General features: G+C 38.9%; 1 protein-coding gene across 15 annotated transcripts in view; it reads right to left on the reverse strand.

Annotated features, from left to right (window-relative positions):
• Positions 1-274: 274 nt before the first annotated feature.
• CAMK2D (calcium/calmodulin dependent protein kinase II delta) overlaps positions 275-24,553 on the reverse strand; it is a 193,153-nt gene continuing 168,874 nt past the window's right edge. For 14 of the 15 annotated variants that reach the window (XM_073001780.2, XM_078376619.1, XM_078376616.1 and 11 more), the window contains 4 exons: positions 14,000-14,075; positions 11,188-11,282; positions 8,060-8,288; positions 275-2,315 (listed from right to left, as the gene is read on the reverse strand). In XM_073001780.2, coding sequence (XP_072857881.1) covers positions 2,312-2,315; positions 8,060-8,288; positions 11,188-11,282; positions 14,000-14,075 — 404 coding nt within the window. In that variant the 3' untranslated portion in view covers positions 275-2,311. Of the gene's footprint in view, positions 2,316-8,059; positions 8,289-11,187; positions 11,283-13,999; positions 14,076-20,830; positions 21,405-24,553 lie in introns of those variants that run through there. The other variant, XM_073001790.2, reaches the window with a different exon arrangement.

Genomic DNA, 24,553 nt, shown 5'->3' on the forward strand with positions numbered 1-24,553 from the left:
TGGGACAAGGCAAAGTGCTGCAATTAAGAGAATCACTGCAATAAGGAAAAAAAGAAGAGGGGGAATCCATGCCATCCACCTCTGAAAGTGTTTTGCCCACCCTATATGCCCAAGGTCTAAATGGCATGCTATTCTGTAGTGTTTGCAACATATTCTAATAATGGACATTTGTTTAGTCAATGATGCGCAACGAGCCACAGAAGTGCTGATGGCTAAAGAAACCGAGTGACAAAATCAGACCACATTCTCCAATGAAAACACTGAATGCCAAATGTCAGCAGAAATCACAAATTTATTAATTCTTAAATATATCCGTCAGTTCTTTACCATTATGGCAAGAAATATATATATATACACACGCTGTGTCCCATGGTAAACTGCAGTGTTTTAAAATGACAACAGGTTGGGTGTCTAATTCAGCTGGGATGCGGAGAACTAACTTACATGGTATTTCTCATATCTCAGTGTGGAAGACAGACCTGGCCTAGAGTAACATGGCACCACCGCATGCTATATGGTAGAAGATGTTAAAAAAGAAAGAAAATAAAAATGAAATAAAATTCTACAGCTAATTTTATTCAATGTAAAATACACATATGCCATCTAAAGCTGTTTTGCAAATTTATTATTTTTTTAAAAAGCATGAGGCCATTGCCTTTTCACAGATTCTTGCTGGCAGGTTAATGTGGCTCAAGATGTTTACTGTAGATGCTTGTTATAAATATTGCCATGGATTGAAAGTATATAACAATTGTTACCGGAAAAGCTTGAATTTCTCTAACATACACTTGGAACAAGACTGACGTGTAAATAGTAAGATCCACTTTTGATTAGTAATCAGTACAGAGAGGTGGAAGTTATATAAATTGGGACTTTTTCTTTCTTTCTCTGCTTTTAAAAAATCAAGCTGCCGCAAGTTGTATTTTTTCTACTATAAAGAACAGTGAATGAAGTAGCATGCGCTTTACAGTGTTACAGAAAACTGATAGCCCCACTGTTGACCAAAAAGTAAAAGAAAAAAAAATCAAAAAAATTTTCCCCCTTAGTTTTATTTGTTATTCTGAAAGAAGAGAAGCAATGCTTGCAGGATACAACTTCACATCTAGACAACAGAAGCAATCAAATAGCAACAGAACAATCTGTTCTAAATTGACACTGAATATATTTCCTGCTTGCTTTGCAGGTATATATACAGCAACAAGAGAGGAGGGTAAGTTAATGAAACTGTAATAGATGCTTTATTCCTCACTGCTCAAGGCTGTCAATAAGCCATGAGAAAATGGCTAAGCTTATTATTGTAAAAGTGTGACAATATTATTAGAAAACAGATGTTTTTCTGCTAATCTTTTGTAGGTTAAAAATTGCTAACCCCTCTCCCCAAAAAAGACAGACAACTAAACTCCTGGCAGTAAGCTTTTAAGGCCTAATTGTTCTAGGTTACCACAAATGTTTACGAGAGCATTGTTAAAAAAATCTTCTACAACTTGCTTTAATAAATGTACTGTACATCCATAAAATGAGTTTCTTTAAAAAAAAGTTTTATTTTACCTTTCAGTCACCAAAACCTGTCCTTTCTCTGTTCATTGCTTGGAGTTCAAGAACCTAGAAACTCTACTTCAAAATATCTCACCCCTCCAAGAGTTAAAACAACAAAGTGAAATAAATGTCTTTTAAAAATATGTATTGCTGACCAGACAACAATAGGAACAGATAATTAGTGAGGTCAAGTCAGCAAATTATGCACTTTTTTCCAGTTACCACAAAGTGACTCATAGGAGAGAGATGAATCTCTATGACCTCAAGCCAACTGAAATGCTTTGGTCTAGTTCAGTATTTCTAACGCATATGTCCTACAATAACAAAGCTTCTGTAAGTAGGATCTCCATATTTCTACTATGACCAAAGCAATGTATAAACTGAATTTTAACAAATTAGAAAGCAAAGTTGCAGAAAATTAAAATAAGGGTTTTTAAAAACCTTCCTTTCAATAGGTAGCACACACGGATGTTCTTCATATATTGGCTTGAGACGTATATTCTGCATATTCACTCACATTTAGATTTTTTTTCCTCCTTGTCTCGACTTGCGATTCCATTCTTAGTTTGAATGCAACAACCCCTTCACTGAAGTGTAAACAAAAGGTAGCAATGGAATATACAACAAAATGATGTATCATAAATGTATCACACGTAGAAACTTCACAGCTTCATGCACTCAAAGAACATGCATGAAGAGAGCAAAGGGGTGGCCAAGATGGTAGCCATCCAATCAAGTGCTGAGTGCAGAGGACACATCATGGCATCACTGACATTTAGCTGGGGAGAAGAGAGGAAATTAACATTAATTGTACATTTGTGTTTTTTGTAAGCTGTTTTTTTTTCAAAAAAATTAAATACTTTGCAGTTTTATTTCAACATCCAAACTAATTAAGGTGAATATCACTCATGGGCCAAATCCAGTCCCCCCCCCCAACCCATATACAGATCCTGAGCAACCCTGCTCTTGACCTACAGGTTTATTTATTTATGCATTATTGAAAAGTCTTCTGGTGCCATCGAAGAAGTGTGGAAGCACTTTTACCATGCCTACTCCCAACTATTTTAGGCTTTGTTATTGTTTAGTCATTAATTTGTGTCCGACTCTTCGTGACCCCATGGACCAGAGCACTCCAGGCCCTCCTGTCTTTCACTGCCTCCCGGAGTTTGGTCAAATTCATGTTCGATGACACTGTCCAACCATCTCATCCGCTGTTGTCTCCTTCTCCTCTTGCCCTTAGACATTCCCAACATCAGGGTCTTTTCCAGGGAGTCTTCCCTTCTCATGAGATGGCCAAAGTATTGGAGCCTCAGCTTCAGGAACTGTCCTTCCAGTGAACACTCAGGGTTGATTTCCTTCAAAATTGATAGGTTTCTTGTCTTTGCAGTCCAGGGGACTCTAAAGAGCCTCCTCCAGCACCACAGTTTCAAAGCATCAATTTTTCAGTAGTTAGCCTTCTTTATGGTCCAGCTCTCACTTCCATACATCACTACTGGAAAAACCATAGCTTTGACTATGGGGACCTTTTTCAGCAAAGTGATGTCTCTGCTGATTAAGATGCTGTCGAGGTTTGTCATCGCTTTCCTCCCAAGAAGCAGGTGTCTTTTAATTCTGTGACTGCTGTCACCATTTGCAGTGATCATGGAGCCCAAGAAAGTAAAATTTGTCAGTACCTGCATATCTTCCCCTTCTATTTGCCAGGAGATGATGGGACCAGTGGCCATGATCTTGGTTTTTTTGATGTTGAGCTTCAGATCATTTTTTGTGCTCTCCTCTTTCACACTCATTAAGAGGATCTTTAATTCCTCCTCATTTTCTGCCATCAGAGTGGTATCATCTGCATATCTGAAGTTGTATTTGCGAAGGCTTTCACGGCCGGGATCTAATGGTTGTTGTGGGTTTTTCAGGCTCTTTGGCTGTGTTCTGAAGGTTGTTCTTCCTAACGTTTCACCAGCTTCTGTGGCCGGCATCTTCAGAGGACAGCACTCTGTACTCTAGTGTATTTTTCTTGGGAGTTGAGTATTTATACCTGTATTTATGCTTTTGTCCTTTTCAGGAGATGGATGCTTAGTGTGTCTTGTTGTGGGTATATTGTTGTGATAAGGAGGAGAGATTATCTGTCACTTTGATTGATGGGTGTCATTAGCTGGTCTTTTGTGTAAAGTGATCCTCGGTCCTTGTGGCTGGGTAGAGTTCATTGACCTTTTGAACACTGTATTTTTCAGAGCTGGGAGCCAAGTTTTGTTGAGTTTCAAACTTTCCTCTTTTTTGTTGAAGTTCTGCTGGTGCTTGTGGATTTCAATGGCTTCCCTGTGCAGTCTGACATAATGATTGCTGGTGTTGTCCAGGGTGCTGATCTTGCACCAGAATCAAAGAACATGAGAGACACTGCAGACTAAAACAACCAGAAAAATCTGCAGTAGCTGAACATGCCCTAAGCTGGACATGAAATTCTATTTCAAAATACTTAAATACTGGACAACACCAGCAATAATTATGTCAGACTGCACAGGGAAGCCATTGAAATCCACAAGCACCAGCAGAACTTCAACAAAAAAGAGGAAAGCTTGAAACTCAACAAAACTTGGCTCCCAGCTCTGAAAAATACAGTGTGCAAAAGGTCAACGAACTCTACCCAGCCACAAGGGGTTGGACTTACTTGCCTTAGACACATCTTCCAACTCAATTAATCCATGATTCTATGACTAGCAGAAGAAAGAGGAGGAGCCACACTAGCAGTAACAAGAGCACTCCAAACAAGGGTAGTTTAGTTATTTGTTGAACAACTATTCCAGCTGAGTTTCTGAAGTGCTGAATGGTAAGCACACATTTTTACGGCTTTCATAGTCAAACCACTGCAAAATGTCACTTTTTCAATTAAGTAGGAAGTCCTTCAAGTTATGTATGAGCAGTTTTAATCAGCAGAGTATGACATTCATGTCATAGAGCGCTGGTCAGTGATAGCCTTCAGAGAAAGAGAGAGCAAACCAGCACCTGTTACTACTTTGTTTTGGCACAGGGATTTATTTATAGCCACACAATCGCATGTCAGAGTGTTTCTCACTACCACAATATACAACTTAACCTCTCACACTACACTTACTCATTTAAACTACATGGGCAGAGACTGAGCCCTTTGGGACCAGCATTTAGGGAAGTGGCAACAAACAGTGGGCCTCCGTGCGTCCTTTCTCCTCGAGTCCACTTGCACCCCAGACCTAGTATCCTGATGTTTTTTGGCTTAAACGGCAGTTTTCTGTTACATGAAAAATGGAGAACGTCATTTTAATGTTGGTTTACTAATCGGGATTTTAAACCACGCTCAAACCACAGCTTAGTATGGTGGTTAGGAAACTATCCTTAAGTCACAGTTTAATATAGCAAGGGAGGAAATAAGTGAAGTTCACGGGGAGGAATGCATGGGACCAGTGCTTATTCCCAGGTTGCTAAGCTATAGTTTAGTCATCCAGATGTGCTACAGCTATACTGGGCCATTTGGCATTCTTTTACAGGGGGGTCGTCCAGGAGCAACTTCTCTCAGATCATATTTCAGAAAAACCCATGGCAATCAGAAGATCAAAGTACAGGTTTGAATCGGTTATAAAGTCCTTCCGTTTATTTTCATAAAAACAGGATTACAGTGGAGAGTCAGACCTATGTCTAAAGTAGTTCAGACAGATTCAGTATTTTAATCCCATATGTCTCTCAGACTCGTGCAGAAACAAGAAGTCCATAGAAGTATCTTCTTGCACACGCAGAAGCATAGCATCCTGTGCTGTCCCAAATCTGTCAAGCTTACTCTATTCATGCCTCTAAGTGTAACTGTCTCTTTCTGCAGTTTTGAGAATATTGTTAACATTAAAACCACAGATTCCACTTTGGTTTTATGTGACCACATAGAAGGATGACATACAGGCGGAAACTTTTTGCTTAGCACAGTAAATCACAACTAAAGTAGGCCCACTAAATCAGTAGGGGTTGGAATAGAGAGTTATCTGTTCCATATGTTACATTAATTCAATGGGCCTACTCTAGTTGTGACTTACTATACTAAATAACAGAATTGCAGGGACAGAATTGTTTCTTTGGAAGGACCACCACATTGCAACGGGATTCCATAATAATAACATTTGTCAGTCAGTATCAATTCTGAGCATGCTGCAAATGACTATCCACAATGCAGAGGAAGTGACGGCAGTGAGTTCTGGGTACTTACCAGCCCTAATCTGATGCTATTCTGTCTCTAAGTATTACACTTTTGCATACATGCCTATGTGCTTCTGCATGCATACATGATCAAATACCCAAGTCTATACAGCAATCCAGCTAACAACGTCCTGGAAATAGGGACCCTGTGTTTTCTAAGTAAAAACACTAGAGGTCTCAGGGCTCATTCTAAATTGCACACATCATCTCAGTGTGCATAAGCAGATGGCTCTTAGAGAATGGCACTATGCCTCTGCTCCTCCACTGGTTTTAATTACATGGAATCACTCTCTGCTCCAAACCAAGGAGTTTTGGAGAAGGGAACTACAAAAAACCTTTCAACCTGCAGATCAATAAAAGCACCTCCAACAGTGTACGTATCTACTCTCTGAGCTTGGTAACAAAAGATGCAACTGTAAATGAAGTTTTATTCTTTGGATGCTTTTATGAAGAGCTAATAACTACTCAATAGTTCATTCTTCAAACTGTTACTTATTTACTTATTGATTTACTGCCCACTAATGTACTCAGGGTGGCCTAGAGTAGACGAAAATAAAAACCAACCTCTCTGCCACTAACCCGCTCAGGGCAGTCTTTTGTTTCCAGAATGCAGACATTTTTCATTAAATTAATACAATATTTCTGATCTTGGGCCAAAAGCACTACAGAGCTCCAACTTCTAGTCTCCTTGTGATCCAGTCTTCCCTTGGCTTTCCCCCTTCAAAGCTCCCTCTCCATTCCTGAGATAATAATTGTGTGCTACTTTGTTCTGAAGGCTTAGATAGTTAATCATTTGTTTAAGCGGAGAGAAGCTGTGGAACAGATGGACGCTACAGATTTTGATTCATTTTGTTGACTAAATAAAGGAAATTGTGGCCGATTTCTGAGCCAAATTAATCAGTATTAGGAACATTTATTGAAAACAATCCACAGAGCTCAGTTCTGATCTTCAATTTATGTGGATCCATCAGTGCAAATTCTAAGACACCAGTTGCCATGTTTCAAACAGCTGATTTTATACATACTGGGAAAGCTAAGAAGTGAAACAAGGTGTAATAGCTTTTTCTGCTTATTTACTGATTGATTTTAAATATTTGTATCCCATCTTTCTCCTTTTAAAAAAAGGGCCCAAGGTGGCTTAATATAATTAAAAATGTTTTAAAAATATACAAAGCATACAAATATTTTAAACAAATTAAACAGACATGATATTAAAAACAGTAAATAAAACCAATTCTAAAAACACGCTTAAAAGCAACAAAGCACAGCAATATATTTTTAGAAAAACCTCTCAGTCAGTCATTACTATTTATTTGGATATTTTAGGAAGACTCCCCCACCCCCAATAATTGGTACAATGGATTTGGACTAAGGAGACCAAACTTAAAAATCTTGTGAAACTACATGGATAGGCGTGGATCAGTCATTTCCCCTCAGCTGAATTTATGGTAATTTTTTTTTAACTGTGGGTTTTTGTTTTTGTTTGGAAAAGTATTCAGTGCAACCTATTAAGATCTGCCATCAGCAACGTTTGAAGCAAATAGAAATATAACTGAATCACAAACAGTCAAACATATAAAGCAGTGGTTTCCAACCTTGTGTCCACAGTTGTTCTTGGACTACAACTCCCAGAAATCTTGACTAGCACAGCTGGTGGTGAAGTCATCTGGGAGTTTCAGTCCAAGAACATCTGGAGACTGAAGGTTGGGAACCACTGATCTAAAGGGAAAAGGGGAAAGAGTAAAATAAAACCCATTACTGTCCCTCAGTGACAATGTTAGATCTGTAGATAATCACTCAAATGGCCCAAGTCCATCATGTCACATAAAGAGATAGAAATGATACGTAAGACCAGGTAAATAACCTCCTTGCAGGAAAGGCAGGATATAAAATGTACATTATAATGTACAGGAGGAACCTGGTACCTGTGAAATTAGTATCCACTGTTTCAGCTATCTTTGGTGGCCACTGCAGAAACCCAGCCTACAATCCGCACATCCACAGTTCTTTCCTTCTCTCGCCCTCCCCCACTCTCTTTAATGAGTTCAATACTAACCATGGTTTAACCATCTGCAGGGGGCTTGAAACCTATCTCCTGCAGATACAGGGGTCATACTGTAAATGCAGATCCTCCTCTTCTTTTGGGATAGTAACAAACAAATAAATAGATAAAGTCTATGTATGAGATTTATAAAAGAAGAGTGGTTCAAACTCCCACTATTAGTGTTTTTTCTGTTGGAATGGGTAAAGCGGTATGTATCATACGAAACAGAGCAGCTACAATGAGGCAAGAATATGACAATGAGAATCAGCTCACTTGATAGGTACTGTTGGTGATCCTGAACGATGAAAGTGAACATTCTGCCATTTCCCATCACGGCGGTGCCACACTCTTGTTTCTTCGGACTGCATCGTCTTGGGCATTCCACTCCCATCCATGTACTGAGTCAGACGTATATATGCAATGCAGGCAGCATCATCACCCACAAGATGGACATGGGGATTCAGGATAATCGTGTGGATTGGCTTGTTGCTTTTTGACAGAGCTATAGAGAAAAAAGTGAACATTGTATAACATTCACGATACACAGCAGGATGCAATCGGCAGAAATTTTTGCACGCCTAGAAATTCCCTAAAAGAAACCTGATCATTTAATGATGAACTGACCAGACTATAAACATACTTAACTTTCTTTGGATTGTTCACAAAGTAGTGCAATGTTACATTATGATAAGTTTTATTTCTTCTTTCCTGATGCTACCACTAGTCTGAGAAATATGTATAGGACACAGATTACTTTGTTGGACAGAGATATATTATTATCCTATTTATCTGTGAATCCACTGGACCCATGAGCAATATCTACCATATTTGCTGGCATATAAGACGAGTGGGTGTATAAGACTATCCCCCAACATTTCCACTCAAAATATAGAGTGGACGGCTCTGGGGTGGCGCCAGCGGTGGCTGCCTGGGGCTCTGCCCGGCCCACCCTAGAAATTCACGGCAGGCGAGGAGGAGGGCGAGGAGGAGGGGAAGCGGCTGGGCGGGTGGCGGCAGCAGAGGAGGAGGGGAAGCGGCTCTCCGGCAGCGGGGGGGCGAGCGGGCAGCTGGCTTAGCGGCAAGGAGGAGGGGAAGCAGGCGGGCGGGCAGCGGCAGTGGAAGAGGAGGAGGAGGGGAAGCGGCTCTCCGGCGGCGGGCTCTGGCTGCTCAGGCAAGGCCGGCTCTGCTTCCCTCCCTCTGTCCGGACCGACCGCCTGCGTGCCTTCCTCCCCGACTGGCACAGCCCCGCATCACTCAACGGTGGCGGCTCCTTCCTGGCCCAACTGAAGTGCACCCGGCGTATAAGACGACCCCCCCCATTTGGAGGCATCTTTTTGGGGCCCAAAAAAGTCATCTTATATGCTGGCAAATATGGTAATACTATTTTTTTTTTACAAAATCAAAATACACCTTTTTAAAAAGAAAAAAAAATCTGCTCATCCAGCACAATACATTATTACGAGCTATCAAGTCAATTACAACTTATGGCAACCTGTACGTTTCTCAGTGTTTTCTAGGTACAGAGTATTCAAAAGTGATATACCATTTCCTTCTTTTGGGATTGTGTAGTTTGCCCAAGGACACACAGGCTGGCTCTTCTGGGATGCACAACGGGGAATTGGTTTCCCAGTCTCTGGCTCAGCAGTCACAAATCTAACTCACTCAGCTATCCAGACATGGTACTACTTCCCATTTTTTCTCATCATGCCACCACTGGACATGCAGACCTGCTAAGGGCCAGATCACATATAAGTTGAATGCGTATTCGCTCCTCTTACAGCACTGTTCTTCAAGGAATGCACAACTTTCAGTGCTACATGCTTGGGACAGCAGATGTGCCAACAAAACCATGCTGTCACCCATGTGACCACTTACAAAACAAAAGCAAGCTAATTTACCAAATGGGCAGATTGAGGCAAATTCATGTTAGAAGAAAAAGACAATCTTTTTCTCTTAGTTAAGTTCTGAACACAATGACCTGTTTACTGTATTGTCTGACTTGGCTCCGAAATCCCCAATCTTCCTCTCTATACAGTGAATTGTCTTTGGATATTCAAGCATAGATAGACTAGGAGGACCTCTGAGGAGGCACTAAATGTTTGTGCTTCCCATCCTGCTTACAACCTCTTTGAACTGTTGCCATCTGGCAGAAGATACAGAACAATTAAGACTCGGACCACACATTTTCTGAATAGTTTTTATCCCAGAGCTATAATTGCACTTAATAATGAACTTAAAGACCATCAGTAGTGAATACAGTTGGACAGTGTTACTTAGCCTGCGGTGTAGATGTTTGTATTTTTAGTGGGGGATTTTTAGTGGGTGAAGAGTGTTTGGGGATTTTTTATGTGTGTACATGTGGGTCTGGTCTCTGGGTGTCTGTATGAATTTCGTTGGATGTGTATACTATGTATAGACTTACAATGACAATAAATTCATTTGATTTGATTTGATATGGCAAAACCATGAAACAAGTACCATAGATGTAAGCCTCAATCTGTGACTAACTACAACAGCACTTTTACTTTTGTTTTCTGTTGCACAGGAAAATCAACAATTTGGTTGGAAAAGGGAAATTGTATAATTTCAGGCATTGAAACAAGTGCATACAGAACCTGTGGTTCTAATGCCACCCTACTCTCCTTATGCATGTTCATTTGCCACATTCATCAACATCTGAAAAAATCAAGAAGTCTTGCTGGGGAAATTAGCACCTCTATCTTCCTTAAATAGCACTCTTTATGCATATTTTGTTATGTCATCTGGCGTTGGGAGAATCATTGTTCAGCAGGAGTGTATCTCCTGTGCATGAAGGAGGTCCCAGATTCTACCCTTGGAATATCCAGTTTTAAAAAAAAAATCAGATTAACAGGTGATATGAAAGACTGGGGTCTCACACCATGGAATGCCACTGAAACAGTCAGAGTGAAAAACATTGGATAAGATTGAGAAATAGCCTAACCTCCCAATAAAGGCAGCTTCCTTTGTTCCTAGAGAAATGCCCAAGGAATGGTCGTCCAATTGGTACATGAATGTTCTGGGGTTACTAAACTTTTGAATTATGGTCTATTTGACCACATAAAATAGGTGACAATGCTAGCTCTTGAGCTTCTGTGATGTGCTCAGGGGGATGACCAGATCCATTTCACATCTGATAGACCACCAGAATAGTGGTTCTCACTAATTAGTGCAGCATACAAGTTTATTAATTAATAAAAAAGATCAAAGGACACGTATGATGTAACAGTGATACCATGTTTTTAAAGGCTGCACCTAACGTCTATTAGGTGCATGTAAGCAATATCTTAATCTATTTGATCTGTGGTTCACGAGATGTGCAGCTTTGTAACAACCACCTTAAATTACTAACATGAAACACAGAAACGACAGGAGAAACATACCATTTTCAAAGTAAAACCGGTGGAAGTCCATTCCCTCTACCAGATTTCCCAAAGCTTCAGGTTCAAATGAGGTAAGGCCTGGGTCACAGATCTTCCTGTACGGCAAGAAAAAATAAATACAGCTTTGATGCAGCAATACAAATGTAGGTGAGATTCATGAACTGGTGTGCTGGCAGGTCTTTTTCTGAAGTGACCTCATCAAACTATGCTAAAGTGCAACTGAGCTTTATAGCATGACTTCAAAAATCTCAAATAACTATACATTTAATGGTGAATGACAACTTATTTTTTACAGAGGGCTCTTGTCTTACACCTGCCAAGGCCACTAGTGAGTCCGCAAGCCAATCAGATGGCAGCAAATTCCATGGCTGAGGCAAATTGGAAGGGAGTTGCTGCAGGGCTGATTTAATAAGTTTTGCTGCATGAGATAAAGGTCAAGAAGATGCTCCTACCCTAGGGTCAAATGCAGAACCTCACTGTGGAAGTTGAATCTCACTTCATCACTGATGATGGGGTTTCTGTCCTCCATTTTCCCCTGAGTCAGTCACTAGTTTAGTGGTTTCGTGACACACCCCACCCCACCTTTCAACAAAGAGGAACAGTAGGGATGCCCCTCTGCCCAGCAATTGCCTGCTGCTTGGGATAATCACTTCACTCTGCCTCCTGTTAGGGCTGGGCTTGGGATCCTGAGATCATCACAGACATAATGGGGTGGTTTAAATTCATATCACTGGCACCTTCATTTGATCTCCCCCCCCCCAATTATTAAATACATCTATGTATCCCATAGGACACCATGTAGGGTCTGACTAAATGTAAATGTTTTGCAGGATTGGGGTTGTAAAGAAACAACCAGCGTCCAACGTACATAGGAGACATTACTAGGGCCATTTTTGATTCATTTTTCTATGACATTCATATTTGTGAATTTTGTCAGGCTATTTTTATACACCAGTCTAAGGATAATTTATATCTTATGTTATAATAGTCTTTAACATTCCAAGTAGAATTATTTCTTGAAATTCACATTTCCCTGCTTTTTAAACATAATAATCCCACAGCTGACTATTCTGTGAAATTACTGCTCTGAACATTGAGTTTTACATTAAACATGAAAGTCTGTTTCTGTCAAATAACTGAGCCTGAATAACTGAGGAAACATTGTTAACAAGGAAACAAGTAGTCAAATTCTTGATGAAAATACACAACACCATTTCTTATTGAACACTGCATTAAAAATGAAAGGAAAATTCTTTTTAAATAGGAAAAGATGTCTGGAAACAGGAATTACATTAATTAAAACAGTAAACAGTTGATCAATGAGCAAGATTTTTTAAAATTTATCCTTTGTAGAAATACTTCAACTTTAAATGGCACTATGTACAGCTACAATGTCTACTGACATAAAATTGGGTTGCAGATGCCATTACAGTTTCTAATAAATTTTCATTTGTTGTTTAGAAGTCCATGTGTTAGGAAATTCAGCATCTGGACTGTGGAATGAACTGAGGAAAACTCAAACCTCTAAGCTTGTTAAGGGGAAAATGAAATGCAAAATGTGGAACAGAAATCATACTAGTGCAGCAGACAACTTTGTTTCAAGTATCAAAGGATTAATTATTGCATTATACCCCCATTTTAACCCCTTATGTAGCCTGTTTAAGCGAATTCTCTTGATGTTTCTCATGCTAGAACTAATAAGCCTAGAACTGGCTAGTTTCCAACATGATTGCTGCATCGCCCACCTTCAGATTATGCCCATTAAAACCAAAAAGATTATTCGCAGGATGCATCCTACAAATATTTAATCTTCAAGGGTTTATTCAAATAATTAACTACAGTAGACTTACTGAGTAAGACGTTAGGTGAACATCTATGTAAGTCCCATTGATTCAACAGGTCTACTTTAACTGGGAATGGAATTTAATCTAGTTACTTTTTTCAGGGAAAGATTGTTTCCTAGCACTGTAGGGGTGGGACAATTCATCAGTTTATATATGCTTAATATATTTAAAATAGTACCTTGAAGTGTGATACAAGAAAAAAAGGGGGATTAAAAAGCTGCACAAAGCCCCCCAAAAGAACACAGATATGACAGTGCCAGAGATGGGTTAGTTTCTGGAAAGAGGATGGAACATATAACTAAACAAATTGTTCACACCAAACCAAACTTCCGGTTTTTAAGTTATACTCTAGCCCATCCTTCAATCTGGTGCCCCCTAGATACGTTTATCCTGCTCTTGACTAGAGATGGGATTTTCAGATTGTTTTTGACTACAAATACAATAATTTTCCATTCTGGGCGTTCTACCTGGCAGACAGATTCCTAAATGTTGCTCACCTGGGGGAAAGACTCAAACCTGAAGGCTTTGACGGCTAGCTTTCCTAGTTTTCTGTTCAGAAAAAAAGCCCTCAGCTAGCACTGGGATAGGAACAGGATGTCTGGATTAAGTTACACCCAAAAGCCCTGCAGTTTTGGCCTTTTCCCCAAGTATCTCCCAGATACTAAAGTATATGACTGTCACTTATAAATCCCAGAATGAAGAATTTTGGGATCTATTGTCCAAAAATGAAATGAAATAAAATAAAATAAAAAATAAAAAAGCAAATTCAAAAATGTCTAATAGAAGCATTTCTCAGATTTGCCATCTGGGATTTCAGTATGCCAATTGTGTAAATTATTTTATTAATTACCAATGAATTAAATTAAAGCAATTCATCCTCCTCCACTAACCGGTGGTACTGAAGCAGCTAAATGCCTAGGAAACTTACAAATGTGTAAAAAATCTTTTGAGGAAGGATGACAACTTACGTGTAGGCTTCAAAATCCCCATTATTGATAGCTTCAATCAGCTGCTCAGTAACCTTGATAATCTCCTGCTTACGAGCTGATAGAGACAAGATAGAGAAATGAACAAATGGTGCATAAGATGAAAAACCAGAAGAAACTAAGAGAAAAGGTTGTCAGAATATTCCGTTGCAGTCAAGAGATGGCTCCATGATCGATGTGACTGCCATTCAGAAATGTCTTTTTTCCTCTCATTTCTCTCTCTCCACGCCTCCCCACCACAGTTAGAAGAGTTAAGTTGCTAACTTTGTACCTGACTACCCTCGGTACATTTTTCTGTTTCTGAAGCATGTGCCAAGGACCTACAGTGCATCCATCTTTTATTAGTAAGGACCTTTGTAATCGCAAAACCTTTCAGAGAGGAGTGAAAGGGAAGCAAGCTGGCATTATGTGAACAATCCATTACTGCACCAGAAGGATGTGAACAGACTGTGTCACTCCAACCTGATTTCTTCAGCAAAGAAAGAAAGAAGGAAAAAGAAAATGGGGGAGGAGAAAAGAAGAGGAAGAAGGTAAGCAGACACCATTAGATGTCAGCATTTCCTGAAATCTAATAAACTGGAAATATTGGTAAACTATTGGAATGTCCACATATGGTGGGATGGCTTTAGAAATGTGGCTTCAAAGGATACATAAGTAGGCCAGCACTTGTCAGACAGAATTCACTCAAACATGTAGCAAGTTTATTATTTCCAAGCAACCTTTAACATGAAATGCAAAACTGCAATCTTCTCATAAACAGAAACCTAAGAATGGATATGAAAGACATGATAGCTTCCTTTCCCATTTGAATTTGCCCCAGTTGCTTTGTCTCTTTTGTTCTCAGACTTCCACCCCTTCTCTGCTCCTTTGGCCCGTATCTATGAACCTGTTACCTGGATATGTTTCACTCCCATAACTGTGCTTGTTGCTTTAATCCTCTTGCCAATAACCATACATCACAGTATCTTTTAATCCCTGCCAAATACACATTCACCTCTCTTGTCTTTATTGTGAGGTGTGATGGTTTTGAGTCATGCCAAAGGTCAGAGGTCACTGCTGTCACAATGGCAATAAGGGGGAAACAGAGCTATTTCTCTAACACAGGTTCTAAGCAAAGTTGATACTAGGTGAAGAGAATCCTTCCTCCCAAGTAAAAAGAGATTCCTCACACATTGTTCCTTACCCTCCACCTCAACGTTCAGATATACTTTTCAGAAAATCTTTTCAGATTTTTCAGACATTTTCCCCCCTCACTCATTGTGCAAAATGAGTTTAAGAAGGAATGGCATGCAGGCAACCTCAGAAGAGGGAAACCTCATTAAATATGATGTGTTGTAACTGAGAAAGGAAGGTGGAATCAATATTGTGATCAGAGCCTTCACATCAATGCCATATATATGTTCTCAAATCAGTCCCATACTCTAAATGTAGATGAACAACAGCATTCAGCTTCTAAGAAAAGTAGGAACTAACTGATATGCTTATTCAGAGGCAAAAAATACAAATTGTTTGCCTGTGACAAACACAGGGGGTCCAGTTGTGACCACACCTTGCAGGGGGGAAAAATCCACACTCCTTCCATAGGACAGAGATCTTGCGTACAAGAGAGCTGGAAAAGCTAACGTATCTTTAGGGTTGTCAGGTGTGCTGTGGGACTTATTAGGGCCTTCAAATTGACATATTTTGCACTTAAGGTCACCTGATGACAAAAAGGGGACATGGGTTTTCTGAGGAAGCATGTTACCTGTATCTGCATACATGTTCAAAATAGGTGGAGCTTGAAGTGTACAATTCTTCAAGGCTGAGAAATGCAGAAGACTTTACAGGACAAAATGGCCAGAATTCTACTATTTATGTATTCCAGTGTAGGTGGAGCAACATAAACTGCAGTGGTAAATTGTTGCTGATTAAGGAGTTGACACTTTTATTTTTTGCTATATGCCAAGTCACACAACTGGTTCCTGGCAAAAAACGCAAGTACAGTATTAGCATCTTAACCAGAGGTAATTTGGGGTTGCAATTTTATGCCACTACAATGAGATACTTATTGGAGTTATACATTGCATTATGTAGTCTGTCAGCTTAAATACTGATACATAAATATTGACCAGCACCAATACACTTCATTCATTCTACATGTTAGTCCTCACTGATCAATGGACACTTAACACTGGTTTAAGGCCATTATCTGCTGATAATCCCACAGCCTGACTCTCCAAGGGTATAATTATTTTCATGATTTGGCTGCCTCTCCTAGAATTTGCTACTCATTGCCATAGGAAAAAAATCTGGGGGAAACTGAGAGGTTAGGCGGAGAGCATTTTTCAAAAGAAACACTGTGAAAGATCTTTCTTGGCTTAATTTATTTTGTCAGTAAGTACATCTATCTCATATTTCAATGACTTCAATTGCACAAACATTTGATAAAAATGTATCAGTTTACCTCTTTGCTAGAACACACTGTATATCAGGTAGGATTCAATGCAGTTGAACAATTTCAATAAATGAGATTAAGGAATTCATACTGTGGAACACAACTGAGTATGTATCAAGACCAGCATTGTTCTTTCCAGCTTTTGTCACATCTATGGAAGGACTATGGCGTTTGCTTCTTGTACCCCTGCCTGACCCTCCAAACACAGAGCACACGAAGGCAAACCAATATTCCTTTTTACCACGCTGCCACCAGTTGATCACTAAAAACATTAATTATGGAAGGATGAAGATGCAGGTCGAAACTTCACTGTCTTTTAAATAAAATGTTTTTATTACTTACAGATATCTGAAGATTAATCATAGTCAACTTCTATTATCATCAATCTCAACCTTCTATTTGTCATTACAGTTCTCTTCACTCTAATCACACCTCAGATCTCCCAAATACCACACTCTATCTCTCCACTCTCTCTCACTCTCTCTCTTACTCTGAATCTTACTGACTCTCTCTCTCTGACTCCACCTCTCTTTATTACATATCTCTCAGCTCCACCTCTCAGCAACATTAGCCTGCAACATGAATATTCACGACTACTTAACATAATAAGGGTGAACGCTACAAGGACATTTCAGTGCACACCAGGGGCTTGACAGGAGAAGAAGTGACTAAGTAACGCATATTCCAATTCATTTCTCAAGCCCCCATGCATTAAACGTTAGAGCAGTTATATTTCTGAAATTACACAATATGATCTCCCTTCCCTTGATCTGCACAAATGCTACAAAGCACCAAGGATCTGAACTTCTCTCCTAGTTCACTGGTTCTTAACCTTGGGTTACTCAGGAGTTTTGGACTGCAACTCCCAGAAGCCTTCACCACCAACTGTGCTGGCTGGGGTTTCTGGGAGTTGCAGTTCAAAAACATCCGAGTAACAAAGGTTAAGAACCACTGTCCTAGTTGGTCAGTGCATATAACCCTTGCGGTTCTCGAACATTTCTTTTGTTCCTCCTCAGCCTAAGGAACAGAACAGAGCTCAAGACATGAAACCCACTCTCCGCTCTGCCTGAGACACTGGAAGACTGATCTGCAAACAGCATGAGAACAACCAGAATTGAGTCATCATTCTTAGAATTATGGATATCTACATAGTCATAAAATTTATCTCAGATTTAAAGGATAGCAAAAAAAAAAAATGCAAGTGTGGAAGGACATGAATCTCATAAAGATCTACAGGAGTGATTTAAAATAAATTTCAAAAGATAAGGAATTTATTTCTCATCAGTGTCTGATCTTAAAAGATAGGATACACCGCAATCATGCAAAAAAAAAATTATATACCTTAGGTACCATTTCTCATTCTTGTGACTCTTGTCCAGTTTTAATCCAGTCTGTCATCTGCAAAGCTCCAAACTAAACACAACTCATACTGTATCCATGCTGTTACATTCCAATCTTACATTCAGTTGGTTGCTACATATTGACTGTAATGTCACTGACCTCCTGTATGACAGCATTCCACTGTTCAGCCACATTCTATTTTATTTACTTTGATCAGACCACAAAGCTTTCTTGGCAATATAACTCTATAACATCTTTGGTGAAATTTTCTCTTCTTTTCTTTCTCTTTTTACTTTTACACACACTGAATTAATGACAGTATGGTTAGAGTACCAATCCATTTTTCCCTACATACTTTTCTTCAGTCTCAAAGCTAGTGCTACGTTGTTCAGTTGTACTCATTCCACTGCAAGTTGTTCATAATGTAACTAGCTCCAACACTGCAGTCTCTTTCCTACAGTATTGGCAAACATCAATCTATATAAAAAAAATGATGCTTAGTTTCTCAGGATTCTGCACCTTGCATTACAGTCACTCAGTGCTATGTATTACAAACATGATGAATGACACAAGATGGTGCTTTTGTACACACAGATGTGTATCCATATATAATAAACTAAGAGTCAGATTATCTGTAAGTATTTGGTGATAGCCTGGCCAATCATACAGAGATTGTACGCTTATATGTAGGAAAGGTGAAATCTATCAATTCTGATGCTCTTAGTCTTCCATTTTTCTAATGTTTAATTTTGTATACGTTCTTTACTAATGTGGGATTTTTTCATAGTGAAGTCCCCGTGAAAATTCATTTACATTGTTTGCACATTTCACCTAAGATTTATATTTCTATATTCAATTTTGCCTAACAGTGCATTAGTAGCTAGTAGGCCTCCTTCATATAAAGCACTTTATATTTCCAGCCCCACAAATATATGCATTTTTTTGAAACTTTCCCTAATAATACACATACACTACATAAATGTTCTCTCTGGAGAACTGCACAGCAAAAATCTGAGAAATATGAATACTGAAGTCTAAATTTGTTTCCATATTGATTTGAACTGGGTAAATTTGCTGAATCCTTAACACACACACACACACACACACACACGGAATGAAATTTTCTTCCATCCCTAGTAAAGATCAGCCCTAAGGGTGTTGCTTATATAGCTAGACGTTTATGGTATACAGAGCAGGGGTGGTCTTGTTGTTCCATTCACATAAGCGGAATTGTGCTCACAGGAGGGGCCCTTCTATAGACCAGACATGTCTTCGATGAATAGGAACTTCTGTTTGTGGAATGACAATCAATGGTGGCTGGTACCCAATGCAATTGGTGAGGCAGAAGGTACAGCAACCAGTGGTAGGCAGAGATAGGGCAAAAAGGAGGGGGGGCAAGAATGGGCTGGATGAAGCTAGGCTGAGATAAGTGGTAAGAACAACAGATGCAACCCAAAATTTAGAACCACCTTTCTATTAAAGAACTATACTATACATATTCTCATCACCTCTTGGTCTCAGAATTACAGATTCACATGATATTGTCATCATTCTCATGAGAGGAAGCTTCAGATGGAAATTAAATGTATTAGAGATCTCAAAGAGTAGTCTGCCTGACTCTGTCAACTCTGGACTAACCAAAGTGTGTAACCATTTGTTAGTTACAAACATATGCCATGTATTCAGCTCCGCTCTGAAGCAGAGCTAAGAATTCTTACTAACAAGCAGAGATGATCTGTCCGTGTACATGACAATAACTAAGACGTTTTGCCAACCTATGTAAATGGGAGAGAAAACTCAATTGTTCTGCTCATGTATGCATCATCCAACAAATGGGTAAGCAATGAACCTAACCTAAAATTCATGAGCATTTCAAAGGACAAGATTCCTAGACATAAATGTTTTTGGAATTTAAACTGTGTTCATTAAACCCAATTCTCTATTTCAACTTACATGCATATGACACTGGGATTTATTACTTTTTATTACCAAATCTTTGGATGGGATGAGAAATGGTTAGACCAGGAGTAGGTATAGTGTTATAATGCAAGCCTCTGAAGAGGTTATGTATGTCTGCAAAAGGCTGAAGGGATTTAATATCCCTTAATGTTGTTGTAACTCATTTTCCCAAATAACCCGCCTGAACAGATACAAGGCAGTGCATTACACATTCCAAAGAAAATTGCCACATGGCCATTCTGTGCCAATATTTAGAAAATGGAGTATATAAGCTCTGTGTGCAAAATTGGAGCAGAATTAATCAAGTTCACACTGAAGCAACATGCTTTGCTTTTAAACATTGGATTCTACTTTCCTTTTTAAATAAAATCCAGAGACATTTCTTCTATATGTTTTGAATGACTTTATGGTAATCCTAAACACTTAAGCTGTCATCTGTAGCGTGATACTGCTTTCCAAAGTCTACTGTTCAAGTGATTCACTGTGATTCACTCACTAATGATCTGGAAGGGCTTTTTAAGACAGCTGATTCTCTCTTCGATTTCCTGAAAAGAAAAGACTCTCCTAGTATTCATGGCATGATTAGTCACAATCCAAACATTTCAACTGCTGATAAGCAGAAAAAAAATACATAATAAAGTCAGCAAAGGACTATCTTTTGCCCCAATATTCTAATGGGTATGTATGCCTCCTCCAAAATTACCATTTGCTATGCTAGGATGTCAAGAAATTTGTCAGATACAAGAGAAATAATTACTGCAATTATAACCCACACATCTAAATGTAATTTTGGTTCTATGTACCAAGGTCCAAATCCAACAGTCAACTCCCAAGGAAGTAGACTCATTGAATCAATGGGGCACATATCGTTGTTGACTTATAAAGACCTAATGGATCAATGGATCTACTTCAGTTAGCACTAGCAACTGGATTTAGCCTCACATGCTGAAAGTGGTTCTGGATGCTAGCCATTTTTTACTGGTAGTACTTGGGAATTAAATACTGAATAGTATGGCAAGAGTACAGCCATTCTTATTTTTTTCTGTGTTTTCTAATATGATGTAAGGACTGATGTATACTCTACATGATCAGGACATCAATGTTTTGTTCTGCCTCACAGCTGGGAACAGTTGTGAAAGCTTCCTGCACTTTCAGTCTAGCATTTTGGCTGAATCAAGTTCTGAACTTATGCTGATTTATACAATAGTTCCATCTGGTTTTTCCCTAGCCTTGCCTGAAGAGGCCAGATGTAACTCTGGGACTATAAGCATGCAAAGTTCGTGGGCTACCCCTGAGTTACAGCCCATCCCCAGGGGCCAATGCTGAAATGATAAACAAATGAGAAAGAACACAATTTAAAGACATTGACTTCTCTCCTGCACGGGTCTGCCCATCTGGGGGGCCAAGATAAGGTGTGCACTGCAAGCTTCACAATAACGCAGATATGGTTGCCTCTCTGCTTATCAAACCTGGACAAAATAATTGTTTATTTATGACTGGAAAAAGCTTCTTAATTCTATAAAAATGGAATCAGAATCTGCTGGTAGCAATAATTAATTGAACTAGGGTTTACAGTTTTGGAGAAGTGGAGATTTATTTTCCTCAATCCATTTAGCTATACTGTACAGCAAGATCAAGTGAAGTCTTCTTGACCTGAGAAAATAAGAAACAACAAGATGAGGTGCCAGGAACACCAAAATGGCCATAACTCTTATCATCAAGAGGCTATCTTTAAATCGTAAAAAATATAACCGAAGAGGTTCATGTGGCATGCAGAGACTGATTATACTCTGTGGATTCATCCAGTCAGCTAAAATAAGGGGAAAAAAGCAATGGATACTTCTTCATTAAGAGTTTTAGAATATCTCTTCCTTTTCAGAAAAAGCAGGACCAGACTACAACAGCTAAGGTTAGGTGAGAAATTTAAAGCAGGTGCATGAGAACCTGAAATGCAAACTCCCTCTGCATAAAAAGGCTAGCTTTTTCGACTTAAGTCAAGCCCTCTTTGCACTGAGTCTGGTCCCAAATAGGGTTTCCACCTATCCTTTGTTGATTCTTAACCTTCCCTCTTATTCATCTTTTCCAAGAAAATAAAGCATTACACTGGGGAAGAAGGTAAGCAGGCACCGGAAGGTACTGCAACAGGATGCATTTTGACTCCTTTCTTGAGGAAAAATCATGATTCCTATTGAGAAGTGACACACAGAATATGATTTGTAGCCACAGAGATCCTAATCCTATCCTTTTGCATTGCACCAAGGCAAGACTTCTCTTTCTTATAGAAGAAGAACAAAGAGTTGGCAGAAGGGAAGGCCAAAGGCAGAGGCATGGAACAACCTGAAGTGTACAGGGAAATGCGGGGAAGTGAGGAGGGCACTGAGCTGAGCGATGAAGATTTACATCACAACAGCTTTCAGCAGCAGTATACTCTAAAAAAGTGAAGGGCTAGCATACCTCACCAACCAAAAAGAGTCAGTTGCTTTGCTTTGCTTATGGAATATGAAGTTTTCTTCCTGGGAACATATGAACAGAGCTTGGCATTTAGGAGCTGAGGGAGGTGTCAGCTCTGTATTTTTAGGTGCTTAGAATTTTTTCATCTCTCAGAAAACGTCTGAAGTTCATAGCAAGTCTGAAAGTTAATGCAGAAGCTGCTACCATTTGCTAAGCTGTGCCCATACCTTTGTGCCAGTACCAGATACTTTTCATAATGTACTGCTCAGACGGAGCTTGCACATGGATGGAATTTTTTTATATTCCCATGCTAAGGTCTACTTTAGCACAGGCAGTGATTGTCAGTTTTTTTTATATACCGAGGGGCAGAGATTGAAAATATCTACCTTTTAGAGGACAACTCCCAGATTTCTAAAGCTAGCATGGCAAACGAGACTAAAATATATGTGCCTAGGGGCCATCTTTAACCTTAGCATGATTTGCGGATCTACTTAACATATATATATTTTAAAAAAATTAACGAAGCACAGCAACAATAGTAGTACATTGAATGCACTGAGATTCAGCATAGGTCATGCTACAACCCAGGAATGGGTCTTGAAGTAAACTGGCTTAGGGTTACCAGCCCCAAAGGAGAAGGGTGCGATGCTGGTACCTCTCTATTACTATATATGTGTTTTTTCACCCTTTCATGAGAAGATATGTTAGCTAAAACCTCTTACATACAACCATTAAACACATAGCCGTGTGCAGTACTTTTATTTTTATTATTATCATTATCATTATCATTATCATTATCATTATCATTATCATTATCATTATTATTATTATTATTATTATTATTATTATTATTATTATTATTATTATTATTATTATTATTATTATTATTATTATTATTATTATTATTATTATTATTATTATTATTATTAAAGTCATACTGGATAGTTAACCTGTACATTATGATTTTGAGGAAAGCTATCTGCTGCCCTGCTGTTTGGATCTTACCTTCCTCAACAAAACACAGTGAACTATATTTGCAGTTCATGACCAAACTTAACTAACAAAAGTCAGATATGACCAAATTTAATAGCCACGTTTTCAAGCATTATTGCTTTAAATACAGATTTAAGTGAAGCCACAATGCTCTCTCATGTAGGAACCAACCAGATAATTTATGGTCTAACACAACTATGAAACTGTTTTGCATAAAGTAAATGGCTGCTTTGCAGCATTATTCTCCCATGCCATAATGCAAATGGTTCTGTTTAACTTTTAGACAGAAGCAGGGAGAGGCAGCAGCTTGTGTCCTTGTTGTTTTTTCTCAGATAAACTCTGTTTCTGAAATAGAAAGAAAAATGTACATTTTCCAATATGTGCACATGATACTAAATTGGCATAGGATGCATTCATACAAATATCATTTGCACCATTTATGTTTCCCTAATAATCTACCTTAAAAAAACCCATATGGCTGAATGATAGTTATTGTCCGTATTCATTAAACTGAACAAGGACATTGCGTTCCATGACTATTCATGCATCTGGTAAAGTTAACCTGTCACTGTATGCAATCAGAAAAGAAGCTATGTTATTTTGTTACATGAAATAACCATTTACAAGGTGAGTCCTGGGGAACTTTGAAGACTATCAGATTTACCAAGGCATAAGCTTCCTTGGATAGAATTCATTAGTCCATGAGAGCTTATGGCACAAGGAAGGAGTGAGATCTCAAAGAGTCCTGTAGGGGTCCATACAAAAAGGCCTGCTGAATCAGACTAAATGTCAGTTCTGTATTCCTACATCATACTTCATATGGTGACCAACCAGATGCCTCTGAAAAGCCCACAAGCAGGTAATAGAGACAATAGATTCCCTGACCTTGGTTGTCACATGCTCCCTAATAAAGGGTATACATGGCATGCTGCCTAACTTTTATATAGAATTTACATCCAAGCAAACATTTGGTGCTGCACAAAACAATGATATCCTTCTGGTATTGAGTCAAATTTACTAACATGTCTTTCTGCAGTTCAGTAAAAAGTCAGTGAAATTCTGAACAGGAACACCAAAAAAAAAAAAAAAAACTTTTAAAGGAACCAAAGAGCAATATTCATTCACTATTAATTGGACATTAGAAGTATGCTTGCATTTTATTTTTGTTCTGATTATTTCACATATTTTTGATGATATAGAAAGGACTGTGTTTTTTAAACAAGAGTGTACTGTAAATAAAGTCCCTTCATAAATTGCTGCCTTGTCGTGGCGAAAGGGCTTGAGTAATTCAGAGAAGCTATGGGCTATGCCATGCAGGGACACCCAAGACAGACAGGTCATAGTGAAGAGTTCTAACT

This window comes from Pogona vitticeps, chromosome 5 (genome assembly GCF_051106095.1).
Source record: "Pogona vitticeps strain Pit_001003342236 chromosome 5, PviZW2.1, whole genome shotgun sequence".
Lineage (NCBI taxonomy): Eukaryota > Metazoa > Chordata > Lepidosauria > Squamata > Agamidae > Pogona > Pogona vitticeps.